The following is a 14401-nucleotide window of genomic DNA, read 5'->3' as shown; positions in this document are numbered from 1 at the left end:
ATTCTATGGAACAGTTTGCAATTTTCCTTCTTTGTTACATTTACGCTGCTAAATGTCTGTTATTTTCAGCACTTTGTTGTGTTTTATGCAAGAATAGCGATAACGCAATTTTCATCTGCAAACAGAATTCATCGGGTCTTTAGTTGGGCTTATGACATCGTCAAGATAGAATAGTTTAACCCGCGAAAATTAGACATTTCAGTCGATTTCTCGATCTACTTTCTTAATAACTATTCATAAAATAACTCAAGAAACAGAAAATAATAATTCATAAGATTATCAAAATGTTTTTCGACATTTTTTTTCCAATTTTCTCCCGACAGCAAAATTATTTAACGACGTATCACCACCCGAGTGTATAAATAGTGTCAAAACACGCTTGTGCTATAAATCATTTCGATTCTAATATGCCCTTAATATAAAACAGTAGATAAGATATAGAAGCGCTCTTTCTTGGTCGCAACAAAAACGTTGACGTCACCGCACGTGAATGTGACGTCATTCCAGCGTAAGTGTGTTTAAACAGAGGCAAGCATATTAGAATAGAATTTCAATAATACACGAATTTCTAACATTCAGATGATCGAAATAGTCATTTGGTCAGGTATTGTATATGTAATTAAGGTTGCTATTGTAATGCGAACATTGTTAACACACGTAATGTATACATCATAACTCTACAAAAAGTTGTCCTATAAATTTTAATTAGCTGATAAATCAGTAGAGCTAGATCTATAACTGTTTAAAACTTAGAATATTTGATTCACAAGTGCATTTGAACGTGCGCATACAATGATAAATTCACAGCGTCTCTGTTATTTGTACGAAGTACAATGTATTCACGTAGGCTACAATCAAACTGGCTGTGTCCTCTGTTGTTTACCGGGCGTGGTTATGCAGCAAGAAGAAATAGAAATGTCGTTTGCGTTTTTCTAACGCCAAAACACGTCTGACGTTATGTTCGTTTATGCGCGTCTGTTTCCCGCACTGAGATTGAAATGTATTGCAGACTATAAGATTCTTTCACTGGTTATAGGTGCAGACGGGAATTTCCGGCCTCGAGGGTAACTGTTTAGGCAGTAACGAGGTTCCTACCGAGTTCCGCCTAAACAGTTACCCGAGAGTCGGATATTCCCATCTGAAAAATACAGCCTCTATTGCATACACCAGGGTTTTTTATTTGACCTAGTGACCTAGTCCTTGACTCAAGATAACCCATTTTCAAACTCGGTCTAGGTTTCATTAATTAAGGTACTCATTCTGACCAAAATTCTTGAAGAATAATTGAAAAATACAGCCTCTATCGCATACACAAGTTTGTTTGTTTTTTTTTTTACTTGACAAAGTAACCTAGTTTTTGGCCCTAGATAACCCATTTTCAAACTCGGTCTAGATTTTACCAAGGCAATCATTCTGTCCAAATTTCATGAAGATCAGTTGAAAAATACAGCCTCTATCGCATACACAAGCTAAATGTTTACAGACAGACGACGGACGACGGACATCGAGCTATCAGAAAAGCTAAAAAGAAAATGTGTTTGTTTTGAGTGAATATGGAATACATATATCTCACCTACGCGCTCGTGAACTTTTTTTAAATGTCCACACTTCTCAGTGATATATACGCCAAGATCTAGATCTATTCTATGTTCCCTCTAAACAAACAATTATCCTTTATCTATTAGCATTTCAGGTTCGAATAACATTAAGCAGAGACAAAAATGAATATATAATAATTAAATGCATGTGTTTTACCTTTGCTGCTCCTGCTGCAGTTGATGAGGTGGAGAATTTCGTGACTGGTCAGCAGGATGATGCGGTGAAGAAGGCGGCTGGTCAGCATGTTGAAGCGGTGAAGAAGGTGGCTGGTCAACTTGATGAAGCGGTGAAGAAGGCGGCTGGTCAACTTGATGAAGCGGTAAAGAAGGCGGCTGGTCAACTTGATGAAGGGGTGACGAAGACGGTCGGCCAGCATGATGAAGCGGTGAAGAAGGCGTCTGGTCTGCATGATGAAGCGATGAAGAAAGAGTCTGGTCTGCATGATGAAACGGTGGCGAAGGTGACTGGTCTGGTTGATGGGGTAGTGAAGACGACTCCTGTTCTGGCTGATGGGGTAGTGAAAATGGCTGCTGGTCTGTCTGATGGGGTGTTGAGGAGGGCGCCTGACTAGCCAGTTGAGGCTGTAAAGAAGGCGACCGTGCTGGTTGGCGGGATAGTGAGATGGACGGCTGATCATCCGAGGAAGTAGTCAAGTGGTCAGGAGCAGAAGGTGACTGGACAGCATGATTTGATGACGAACTAGGTGGCTGTGTGTTTGTTCCCGAGGAGACCCTAGCCATGACCTGTAAAAATGTAAATAGAGATAGATCTAATAAAGAAGATACACTCGAGTGTACTAAACAATCACCTTACTTAGAATGATACAGGGACACTGCCTATAATGGTATTGTCAATGTATGAAGTTGTTTATCTCTGTATGTAGCGGATGATAATTGTATTGCAGCTGTGCAATAAAAATAAGCTCCATACATTATTTCATTAAGCCTATATGTCGGCCGATATAGGAATAAATGGCTTTGATATGATGTCTATTTATGTACTATACCGATTTGGAATAAAATTATATAGAGGATATTTGTTTGTTTCAGTGAAATATCAATTTTATTTCACAAGTGAGCATCAAAAACTGATATTTTCACGAGTGGCGTAGGCTAGCCACGAGTGAAAATGACATTGTTTGGTGCTCACGAGTGAAATAAAATTGATGTTTCACTGACACAAACAAATTTTCTTTTTATTTTATGTTAAACACTATTTTTGTTGCGTAATTTATAAAATGTCGAAAATCGCGGGAAAGATCAACAGAAAACATAACACAAATGACGTCATGTTAACGACGTCATCGTCATTATGGTCCCCGGTATTCATATATAACGCTAGGTATACAATATGACTTCGATCGCGACGGAGGACTGGAACTAGTTCGGCAAAAACAGTGAAAAATAAAAATGATAATCTACTGTTTCAAAACTGTGGATTATTACTTTTATTTCACTGAGAAAACTCTATAATTCACTGGAAAACATAAAATAAAGTATCGGTATCTGTATTTCATTTGCTAACTCTGTTGCATGTATAGATTTCTTGTAGAAACACAGTTTTCCATTGTTTCTCATTCCGTTTTTATGAGAATATTCTGCATTCTACACGTTCATGAACTTAGCCAGAGCAGCCAGAGTAACCAGAGTAGCCAGAACTAATCCTAACCCTAACACTGATCCCTAACTCTGGCTGTTCTGATTGCTCTGGCTAAATTTCCCAAAAATGCATCTTACTAGATTCTAATTTTGTATCGCGGCACGTCGAAGGAATTTACTTTCCATTAGATATATTACTGAACTCAAGCCAAACTGTAACATATATTTGCAGCGGTGCCTAAGTTTTAATCAATTTGAGTTCAAGTCTTATCAAGAAAATGTGAGTTTTATAATTTGTTTTAAATCGGAAAATGCAATAATTATAAAGATATCGTGTTCAGCAAACGAATGTACGGTTTCAACATTGAGTTAAGCCAAATTCCTTACGTATCAATACTTAATACTTAAAATGTTAATACTGTAATGATGTAAAAATAAATATGACACAAAAATACCATGACTTACCGTTGGTGTATCCATCGTTCTGTGGTGGATCTCTTCAAGCGGGGTGATAAATACCGTTGGTGGATTTCTAATCCTGTCACGGCCCGCCAGGAAAACGTTGCGAAGATCGCTTGGTATTAAAGTCTCCAACCGGACAAGGCGACCTCCACGCTCTGACCGTCTAGCTTCGTACTGTGTTGACCTAAGCACCGGAAAGGCCTCTTCGATATATTGACGAAATGACTCCTCCGTCCAATCTATGGGAATGACGCAAACCCCTCTCTCGTCTGCGGTTGAAGCGTTACCTGAAAATAGAAGAAAGTGTATATTCTACTTCGCAATGTGGTCGTCATAAGAATTGCAAGTATAAAAACACAGGCTAAATATGGGTTTTTAAATCTTACAAAATATTGTAAGTAAGCGTTCTAATTGGCTAGTGCAAGGGTCGTCAGAACGAGGCTATCAATAGAACGTCTTCAAATCCTAAGCGTAGCCTAATAGGAGTTGTACTTTAGTCAGATTGCTATTACAAATGCATCAAAACGAACATATGTAACAGTTCTTCGAAAAATGGTGAGTTTTAAAGGCGTTCGACTGTCCGGAAGTTGGGCCCCTTTACGCAGTCCTTTTCCGGAATTCAGTTTTTACATCAGTTTACAGCTCTTGTTTCGTAGAGTTATATTCATTTTGTACATGCTGTTCAATTTTTATGTAAATCAACTCTTTGTTTTTATGATTCGGTGTTGTTTGATTTTTGTTTCTATAAACGTAATGCTATATAAGCGTTACTCCAAAAGAGAATTACAAAATTGTAAATGAATTCGCTCTATTTGATTAGCCTGTCAGAATCCACAGGTTTTGCTCCTATAGTTCAAAATTGGTAAAATCAGTTTATCAAATTGTTCTAGCGAATTGGAAACATTCATCAACTAATATGTAACTACCGTTAATTTATACAGAATTTAGGGAGATTTGGCTTCATATTTTGATCTCCTGTTGAATTGTTTCTTTTTTTTTTTTTTGCTTTTAAATGCGGATAAAATGCACCAATTACGTTTTTCTGCACTCAGTCAAGTATTAAGTATCAAATAAAGTGTAATTTGCACTACCTACATGTACCCAGATTAATATAGTTAAGTACACGAACCCAAACCATATTCTCTCAATTCTTGGTAGCTAATGTTCGAGCTAGATCGCTCAGGTCTTCTGAGGCACACTAGTCTTATCTGGAGCTCCTGTGATCGGCGACCCCTACCGCCTTGAACACGACCGCCTCGTCCTCTAACACGGACTGGTGCTGTTTCCCTATTGCGAATTGGACTCGCCCGGTTGAATGACGCCGAGAGCTGTGCCGCAAGTCCCTGCTGCATGTCGGGATCAAATTGGAGCCTTCTGATACTTTGATTAATACTCTGCCCAATACCGACCAACCGCGACATGTATGTGTCTAAAACAAAAAAAGTAAGCCGTATTTGTTTATTCACGGAAAAATTAATTCTGTCGACATGAGATTGGGGCGTAAGTATTGACTAAAAGTATTCGACCTATGGTAGCAACGCATTTTGGTAGTCACTACCAAAATTCGGCCGAGTTTTGGTAGTGGCAAATTGCATTTTATTGGCACATATGATGTGCTAAAAATCATGGAATGTAACGTATTTTAGTAGTTCTTTCTACATCAGGAGCTGTGCTCATTTTTTACATGACGCACAAAAGAGAAAGATAAAATGAGGTAATGTCTACTATACAAACGCTGGGGATTGGGGTTTCGAGTTCCCATCCCGAGATTTAAAGTTTTCGCACAACGTAAAAGAAGACTAAAATGTAGGCTTGGGATTACTCGATAATTTTCTTAAAACTAAATTCTCATTCGTCAGATTTAGATTTCTGTTTTGATGTATACATGCAAGTGATATTTTGGATTCCTCCCCGAAATAGAGGGTTATGCGTGTTTTAAATGGGTAAGAATATAAGGATCTTACATGCCTGCCTGTGTAAGACGGGATTTTCCCTACCCGAGGGACAGTGTGGAATGGAAAACCGAGCGTTAGCGAGGTTTTTTATCCATGCTGTCCCGAGGGTAGGGAAAACAGCTGTCTTACACAGGCAGACATGTTAGATCATTTTTCTTGCCTATCATGTTCAAAATAGATCGTGGAGACAAATAGGTTTGGGTATTTCCTGACATTATTTATAAAGTTTATGACGTCACAATGGTACCAGTACTATGTGACGTCACCTTAGTGCACGCTATTTTAGACAAGGGTTTTTTCCTAGGGAAATACAGGAATATCTATCCCTGGCGCGTGCTCGGATAAATGTATACTTTCCCCGCTAGGTAGGCAAGAAATATATTATATACTCATAAATGAAGCTTCCTCCACAGTAAGGTATTAAATGTCATGTACTTTATTATTTACTTAAGAAATAATTTATAGCAAAACAGTGCTTTATTACTATTTATACACGACGGGCGGTTATACGTCGGGCGTAATAATTTCACAAGGTTCGCAGCCCGAGTGAAATTATTTCGGACGACGTATAACCGCCCGAGTGTATAAATAGTGATAAAGCACTGTTTTGCTATAAATTATTTCGATTCTAATATGTTCTTTATTGTAAAATTTATATCAACTACGATGGAACTGTTTCTTCACGCAAGCATGGCGCCAGTAGTAGGTATTTGTTAAAACATGCCAGAACCGGAAACGGTAATACGTCTTGCGGCAGAATTCATTTCGAGCGGAAATTATTGCGAATTATTCAGAAAAGCGAATAACTAATTCAGTATGTGTATAAATTGATCAAAACATTTGTGCAATCTTATATTTCGTTTAAAACATGTTATTAAATAAAATATTTCATGAAATTTGAAAGCGCTATTTCTCGATGCGTACATGGTGCTAAATATCACGTTGACGTGACGTCATAACAACGCTGTGGTGATTAAAGCATTGTTAGCCATATTAAATTTAAGAAATAATATATCTCATCGGTGATTTGTCGCTGAATAAATCACTGTTTGGAGTTCAGATGCGAAGGAATTATATCACGAGGGCGTAGCCCGAGTGATATAATGCTACGCATCTGAACGACAAACAGTGATTTATTCAAGAGCAAATCACTGAATGAGATATATTATTTAGATTCTAACACGTTATCAAGAACTTTAAAGTACACCCTTGTCGGCATGCGTTTTCAGTCGGGTTCTTTTCCAGCGCGCCGCTACGCCGCTTGACGCTATGACGTAATAGTTGTGACGTCAGAACAATGAATGGTTGTTTAATAATTCACTGTTTCCAGCCTTCTTTGTTTAATAGGAAAATGAATCGGATCGTGTTAGAATTAAATATATAAATGCGAATGATTTTCTCTAAATATTTATCGCAGACTTTGGCCTTTTTTTCTTCATTTGCATACGACGTATAATGAGAACACCTGCGTAGGGCGGGGGACGAGGGGTAGGGGGTGGTGGGGGCTTGGGCTCTAAAAAATTTTCGCTATCTAACTGGAGCAGTTCTCATCCAATGTTTACCAAAATAGGTCAGAATGTTAATATCTCGGGCAAGTTCTATAATCAGCCGATTAGTTCGATATTGTCCCTTCGTCACAAAATATTCTTTTTTGTAAATCATGTCATTATTATTAATACCGTTTTGCGTTGGCTGTGTACATATCCAACGCATTTTGGTACTACATTTTGTAAACCATTTTGAGGCGCAAAACCTACAGTTATAAGACTCAACAAATATCCTACCAGTTAACTCTCAAACTTATAATATAACTTACTGCGTGTTGGCGACCGTTGTCGGACTGGGGTTTCAACATCTGTTGGAGTATCGTCGGGGACTTGGTTATTCTCCATTCTGTAAATATAAAACACATGCACAAAGTTACTGTTTGATGCACCAAATGTTTAACATGAATTTTCATAAATAGCGGCTTCAAGTAGAAGCGATTTATTTTTAAAGGTCTCTAGATGATAATACACTTATAAAATTTATGAATTATCTTTAATACTGTCGCTTGTTTGTAAATTGATTTAATTAAGACCAAAACAAAAAACAAAACAAAAAAACAACAAAAACTGAGGACTATTTGTATCCGCCATTATGCGACTAACATTTTTTCACGCCATTTTACTACTTTGTGTATGTATGTCTATAAAGTTCTGGTTTTCATGCATCCCATTTTGTGTAGACATATTATTTGGTTCTCTTTTCTCTGTACAAATAATTTTAAATTTTGCACGACATTTATCTTCATGCCACCTTTACATCGCGTGTAATGTCAACAACAACAATAACAGCAACAAAAAAACTTACGTCTTGCGACTCTTACAGGTAGAACGTTTTTGATCAAAAATATGTTCTATATTTATTTAAAAGTTACATCCTAAAATCTTAAATCTTTTGGTCATAGTGCGTACGTGTACGTAAATATATTTGTAACCTATTTTCGGCCTATGTCTTGATTTTCCACGAAAATTGCTTGCAAGAAATATGTTATTTATACTTGACAAGACTGTGCCTATTGCTGCATAAGACACACACATACTACGAAAATGACTCTGGAAATTACACAGAAGAGTACAAACCGGTAGACATTACGGTATTTTTAGGATATTCCTTTAATTTTTTAAAGATTAATTTGTCTAGTGCGCTCGACATCTTATCTCGTGCACATGACATCTGATCTCGAGGGCAAGACATTTTATCTCAAGCGCTCGACATCTTATCTCGTGCGCACGTCTTCTTATCTGGAGCACTCGACATCTTACCTCCATATAGAAAGTCGCGCGCACTATATTAAGGCCCATTGTGTGAAGTAATATCGATAATCAAAGTACTGAAAGTTTGTGTATGAAAAGAATCCATTCCAAAAAATGATATTTAGAAACCCAATACATATAGAATTTGATTCGCCTAACAATTAACATCAAAAATATGATACTATAGCTTAAATGTTTCACTTCCTCTTTGCGAAAAATTCTTTAGTAAATTTAAGATATCAGCAGTGACTGGCAATCATCAGTTTCCATAATATGCGTAAAAATTAAATAAATGGAAACTTTGACATTATAAAAAATGCGTATGTCTGTTTGTCTATAGCTGTAGCTAAACAATAAAGGAAGAAAAACAAGTAGGCAATAAAAATGGTCTAGAAAATTAAAATTCAGCATTGGGATAACACATACGTTGTCTCCCCTTAATGAGTGGAAGCTTTACAGAGAATTCAATTCAAATACCAAAACAGTGTCCTAAGAGAAATCTATATGATGCATTAGGATGCAAAGCGAGAAAAGAAACATGCTAGTGTGCTTTCAGTGCAAAAAAGCACACAAGTCAATATAATGAATGGTATACAAAGAATCTTTCAAAATATCTACCAAACTGAATTTACCCATCATACAAAACTTTTTTACTGCGTTAAAACATTTAGATAAAATAAGACAGAGTTTAAAAATCGACCATAGAAATGTAGCGGTGTGCTTTACCATGGCAACAGTTGATAAGAAACTGGTCATGTTCGAAAATTGAAATAAAAACAAAATTATTTTAAACCAAAACTACTGAATATTTTTAGTGAAACTTGAAAAACAGTATTATTTCATCAGTATCCAACACATAGATTTTATATAATGGAAATAACTATCTCAGACCTATCATAAATAAGTGGTCCGTAAGTATTGACCTGGCACTCATTAATCTTCGCCAAAGTTTTCGGGCGTTTCCGTTATTTTACGCAATATTTGTGTCCTGAAAATATCTATATTTATTAAAATATTCGACAAAGATAACCAACGGCACAATGGTGTAGTGGTAAGCCCTCCGACTTAGAACAGCATTACCAGGACATGTGATGGGGTTCGAATTCATTTCTAACCATTTTTTTTCCATATAATTCCGTGTGTTTGTATTTGTAACTATTTTACATTATTTTAGAAACATTTCATTTTGTGTCGTTACAACAGTTCTTTGAATTGTCCGTTGAATGGATGAATACTTGTCTGGTCCTGAAGGTTTTAAAAGACATTTTGTAGAACGGTTTTATGTACGTAGAAGAATGTTAATCAATAGTAGAGTATTTCTCTGATAAACCAGGATAAGTGTGACAATTTTTCCATCTGTCAATTTTACAGATATTTTTAATAAAAAAATAAAGATATGGTCAGATAGAGGACTCGAACACTCGAACGCTGAGGTTAGTGGCAAAACACTTTGTACGCACGACTATATCTGCACATGAAACATAGTTGCATATAACTGGCTTTTCAATTATAGTTATATCGTTATTTAGGTTCGGACACCGAAGATTAATTTACGGAAACATACGAAATATTCATGAGTGCCAGGTCAATACTTATACGGACAATACTGCGTGAAATCATTATTTTAAAACGGATGGCTGAATAAATATTGCGCGGTAAAGTCTACATAAATCATGTTCAAATAAATCACAAGTCTTGTTGGCGTCAGGGTATGAAGGCATGATACATGTATGTTTTGATGACTCAACATGATTTTTCCGATACATGTAAAATATTTCAGTAGAAATTGTGCTAAATTACTATATACTATATAATGGGGACATTAAATAGATACTGTAGCTAATTTTCATTAAATTTGATTTATTTTCGGCCGACTCACGAACAGCGTAACCGCATTAGGCGTGTTGATCAATATAGTATATTTTGCACGTGCAGGGCATATGCATGTGTTAATGAACACTTTTAACATAACTGGCGAAAGTCCTACTAGAAAACACATATCATCCTGAATTTAACACAAGAGCAAAACGCCTGGGCTGTCGGAATTTTACAACAAAATTCGGTTACTTCAATGAACTGTACTTGGGTTGAATTTCGCCAAAAGAGAACCACAGATTGAAGGTTCACGTAAACGGAAATAAGGTTAAAAATGTAAATAACAATCATTATCAAAGTAACAGATACAAACAAATTATATCAAAATTCTTTTGAAATTGCAAAAGTAATTAGACTAGTGTTGTAAATGTGTCCCGGCTAGCTACATTCCGACAGCTCGATCGCATTGCTTTTTTGTCAATTTCACCATGATATGTGTTTTTCTAGAAGAACTTTCGTCAGTAACGCCAAAACTGGAAAAGAGCACGTGCATATTGATGCACATGCCATGAACGGGCAAAATAATTGGTCAAAATGCATAATCCGTTTAATTTGGCCGTGAATTACCAAAAATATATAAATAGTTAGCTACACTGCCTATTCTAATCCTAATGTCTGTATGTGATATTTCTTGTGAATACTAGTACTTGCATTATTAACAAAATAGTTATAAAATATAAACTGACCGATTAGGAATTTTGATCAATGTATTAAAGGCTGTGTCACCGGAAAAAAAACATCAACATAATTTATCCGATGTTTTTCAACAATTTATTTAATAAATACTTATTTTTCATATATATACGTTAAATATTCAATGCGGAGATTTAACGAGTTATTCCTAAATTTCATTGTCCATATCTTTTCAAAAATGAAGCGAATTAAGAACCCATACGGCGTATAATCTGTTTTATTAAGTACTGTTAAACAGACGTATCCAAAATTTTAGAATTTTAATTGCATGCATATTATACAACAATTTCAGACCAAAATATTGGCCATAGTTGAAATAAAGTCTAAAATAACTCCTGCTTAAAAGGCTCCTTTTTGGTTCACTATTAAATGCACGTGCTAATTTCTAAAAATGTACCAGCTGACGGCAATTAAGGAATTTAATAAGATATTTAGAATAAAGTAACTGCAAACATTAGGTATTCATAACTTGATGAAAATATGAAAAGTCAAGCTGATGTTATAACTAACTGTTGTAATATGGCGAAGATAAGTTGTAGCCGTTTCCATGGTAACGGCACACCGCTTAATTTCTACGAGCTCATTTAAAACCTTGCCGTACTGTATTTTTCAAGGTGAATAAGTATTGTATGTTGGGTAAAGTAAGCTAACACACAGGAGTTATAGCGCAAATACAAATAAAAAGATATACTTACCTTTTTTAAATCTGAATGCCTCGATGCTGTCTTCGGAAAACAGAACACGCCTATATATCGGAATACTTGCTGGTGTTTCAAACTGTTACACTCTGTCTTTCTTTACATTAAACGCAACGAAATAATCAACCAAACGTGTAATAGAAAGCTAAGAATTAATCTAAATAATCCACTTAATACAAGTAACGAACTAGGTTGTAATGACAGAATAATGTCCAGCCCGAAATTATATAAGTCATTGTCACTGTTGTGATTGGATAATATTTTTGGAGAAAAAAATGCCAAGAACATGAAACTGATTCGATTGGTTGAAAATGTAAACGGCAATGACGTGACTATTGTCACCGTTACAACAATAAAGATTTAAAAAGAAATATATAAAAAAAAGTTTGGTCAAATTCGTTGTTCTTATTATATATTCAAATCAATGTTCTAGCGATTTCAGGTCTTACAATTTGTTTCTAATATCAGTATCATATAAGCATAAATGTTACTTACAAATATCTTACATTTTTACATTTTTGCATAATTACCCCACTGGTCTTATTGTTTGAAAGAATTATTCCAAGATTTTTATCAAAATGGCGGATAACCATGAAAAATAAAACAACAAAAAACAAAAAAAAGAAGAAAAAAAACGCTCGCACATCATTAAGCATGTCATAAATTATTGTTTCTGTTCGAAAGAAGAGAGAATTTGAAATGTATCCCTAACTTGTTTCGGTTAAAACTGATATGACTGCATACAAAATGTCAGAAATCATACAAAGGTATAGTACACTTTAACGTTTTTCTAGTACCACATTTTGGTGTAATGTCCCTCCTCCCTTTCAAAAAAGGAAAACTAATTTACAAATTTTCCGTAATTTTCTGAAATCAAACTTACTTTATAATTATAAAAAGTAGAAGTAGTGTTTTAGATTCTAACAAGATCCGATTCATTTTCTTATTACAAAAAGGAGGCTGAAAACAGTGAATTATAATACAACAATTAACTGTTCTGACGTCACATTTGTAACGTCATAGCGCCAAACGGCTTACGGCAAATATTTAATGCCGTCAAGCTTTTAGGGTACTTCAAATTCCTTTGTAACGTGTTAGAATCGAAATAATATATTTCATTTAGTGATTTTTTCTTGAATAAAATCAGTCGTTCAGGGGCGTACTATCATAGTAAATAAATGCCAGCTTTTTATTAGTTACCGTGATTAACTGGTGAGAAGACATTCGTTAACGTTACAAAATTTTTTTTTAAAAAATTATAATTTAGAACCTAAACACCTTTTCATAACTACGCTGCTGCTTGAAACTGTAATAGCCATCTTTCACATTCCTTTGTTTAATTGAGATTTATTCTTGATATGTTCCTTTACTAGATTTCTCTTCATAAAGTGCGTAATGTTCATTGGTTATAAGATTTGTATCGAGATGTATACATGAGCTCTGCAGCGGAAATATTATTAGTATGCATATTTTTCGATGCAAATCTGATAATCTTTTTATAACAAATCGATCTACACTTAAACGTCTTATAAATGATATAAATCTGTTATTAGGCCTGAGTGAAATTGAAATACCGTCTTAGAACTTAGAACTTAAATGCGACGACATACATGAGACGACGTCAAAAATGATGTCACATACACAGAAATGATTTAAACTCAATTTGGAGAATAAAATATTAACGTTTCAGGTACCATTGAATTTCAGATGAGTGAATAATTAATTATGAATTATCGTGTCATAGATATTTAGCAATCTTAATTTACTGATGCTGGTGAAAACAAGAAGTTAATAAAGAATTGGCCTTACTTTAAGGAAGATTTCTTATCATTTGCAAGACTAGCGAGTAAGGTTCAAAGCGTTGGAATGTCCATTTAATTGAAAAAATGTATCACATATTCATGTAGATCAGTTACAAATATGAAGTTGCATGTGAACAAACGTCTAAAACTTGCACTTAACTGCTAATGAAGATGAAGCTTGATAAAAAACATCTGCTCTCTGTCATATAAATTGGTATTATACACATAATGATTTAATTAATTACCTTTTTTGTACTCGAACATGATAAAGATCTTGACAGCATGTAATATTGGCGGTCTGATTGCTGAGACCAGTTTTCAATTATTATTTTCTGCAGACAAATGTCCCCAGATGTACGCTTCTGTCGAAAGTTCTTTCGTTTGTTAATACTGATATATAACACAAATAAAACAAAAATAAAATTATTTAAAATAAATAAAGCGATTTAAATTGGATGGACATGAAACACATTAGCACACATTTACAGTGCTGAAAATTAAAATTGTTCAGGTATTCAAATAGCTACAAGAATGAACGTTGGAATATCAGTAAAGTACTTTAGATCAGTTAGATTTGTGGAAAGTTCTCCTTCAGTGTGTCAAAGTTTTGCATCAACGATATGCTTGCATTTGGATTACCGACAGCCTAGATTATTGAACTGTACTGTTTTATTTTATCATAATTTGGAGTAAAAACTGTTTTTGCACTTTCGCATGACTGATACATGCAAAGACAATGACCGCGATATATTAAAAATATTTTGACATATGAATAGTCGCGTCATAGTCAACATATTTGATCGTTGTTAAAATCATATACAGAAGCATTACATGTTGACATTTTCACTTTTAACATTCTCTTAAAATACTTTCTATGTCTTTCAAGTTTATCTGCATAATTAAAACCCCATATCTCACATG

General features: G+C 35.0%; 1 protein-coding gene across 1 annotated transcript; it reads right to left on the bottom strand.

Annotated features, from left to right (window-relative positions):
• Positions 1–1736: 1736 nt before the first annotated feature.
• LOC128559447 (uncharacterized) lies at positions 1737–12707 on the bottom strand. The gene is made up of 5 exons (XM_053551133.1): positions 11676–12707; positions 7431–7507; positions 4789–5088; positions 3663–3946; positions 1737–2342 (listed from the first exon to the last, which is right to left on the bottom strand). The coding sequence occupies exons 2-5, from the start codon at positions 7504–7506 to the stop codon at positions 1752–1754; spliced, it is 1251 nt and encodes a 416-aa protein (XP_053407108.1). The 5' UTR covers position 7507; positions 11676–12707; the 3' UTR covers positions 1737–1751.
• Positions 12708–14401: the final 1694 nt, after the last annotated feature.

The sequence above is a fragment of the Mercenaria mercenaria genome, chromosome 9 (genome assembly GCF_021730395.1).
Source record: "Mercenaria mercenaria strain notata chromosome 9, MADL_Memer_1, whole genome shotgun sequence".
NCBI classification, from domain to species: domain Eukaryota; kingdom Metazoa; phylum Mollusca; class Bivalvia; order Venerida; family Veneridae; genus Mercenaria; species Mercenaria mercenaria.
The sequence above is the reverse complement of the archived record's forward strand: the minus strand, read 5'-3'. Positions and strand labels throughout refer to the sequence as shown.

What these genes read in the sequence shown, in the direction of transcription:
- LOC128559447 (XM_053551133.1), bottom strand. Translation starts at nt 7,506, where the DNA reads ATGGAGAATAACCAAGTCCCCGACGATACTCCAACAGATGTTGAAACC. An exon ending in ATTGAGAGAATATGGTTTGG is followed by an intron (nt 3,947 to 4,788) that starts GTTCGTGTACTT and finishes TTCTATTTTCAG; the next exon opens with GTAACGCTTCAACCGCAGAC. An exon ending in GAACGATGGATACACCAACG is followed by an intron (nt 2,343 to 3,662) that starts GTAAGTCATGGT and finishes ACATTTTTACAG; the next exon opens with GTCATGGCTAGGGTCTCCTC.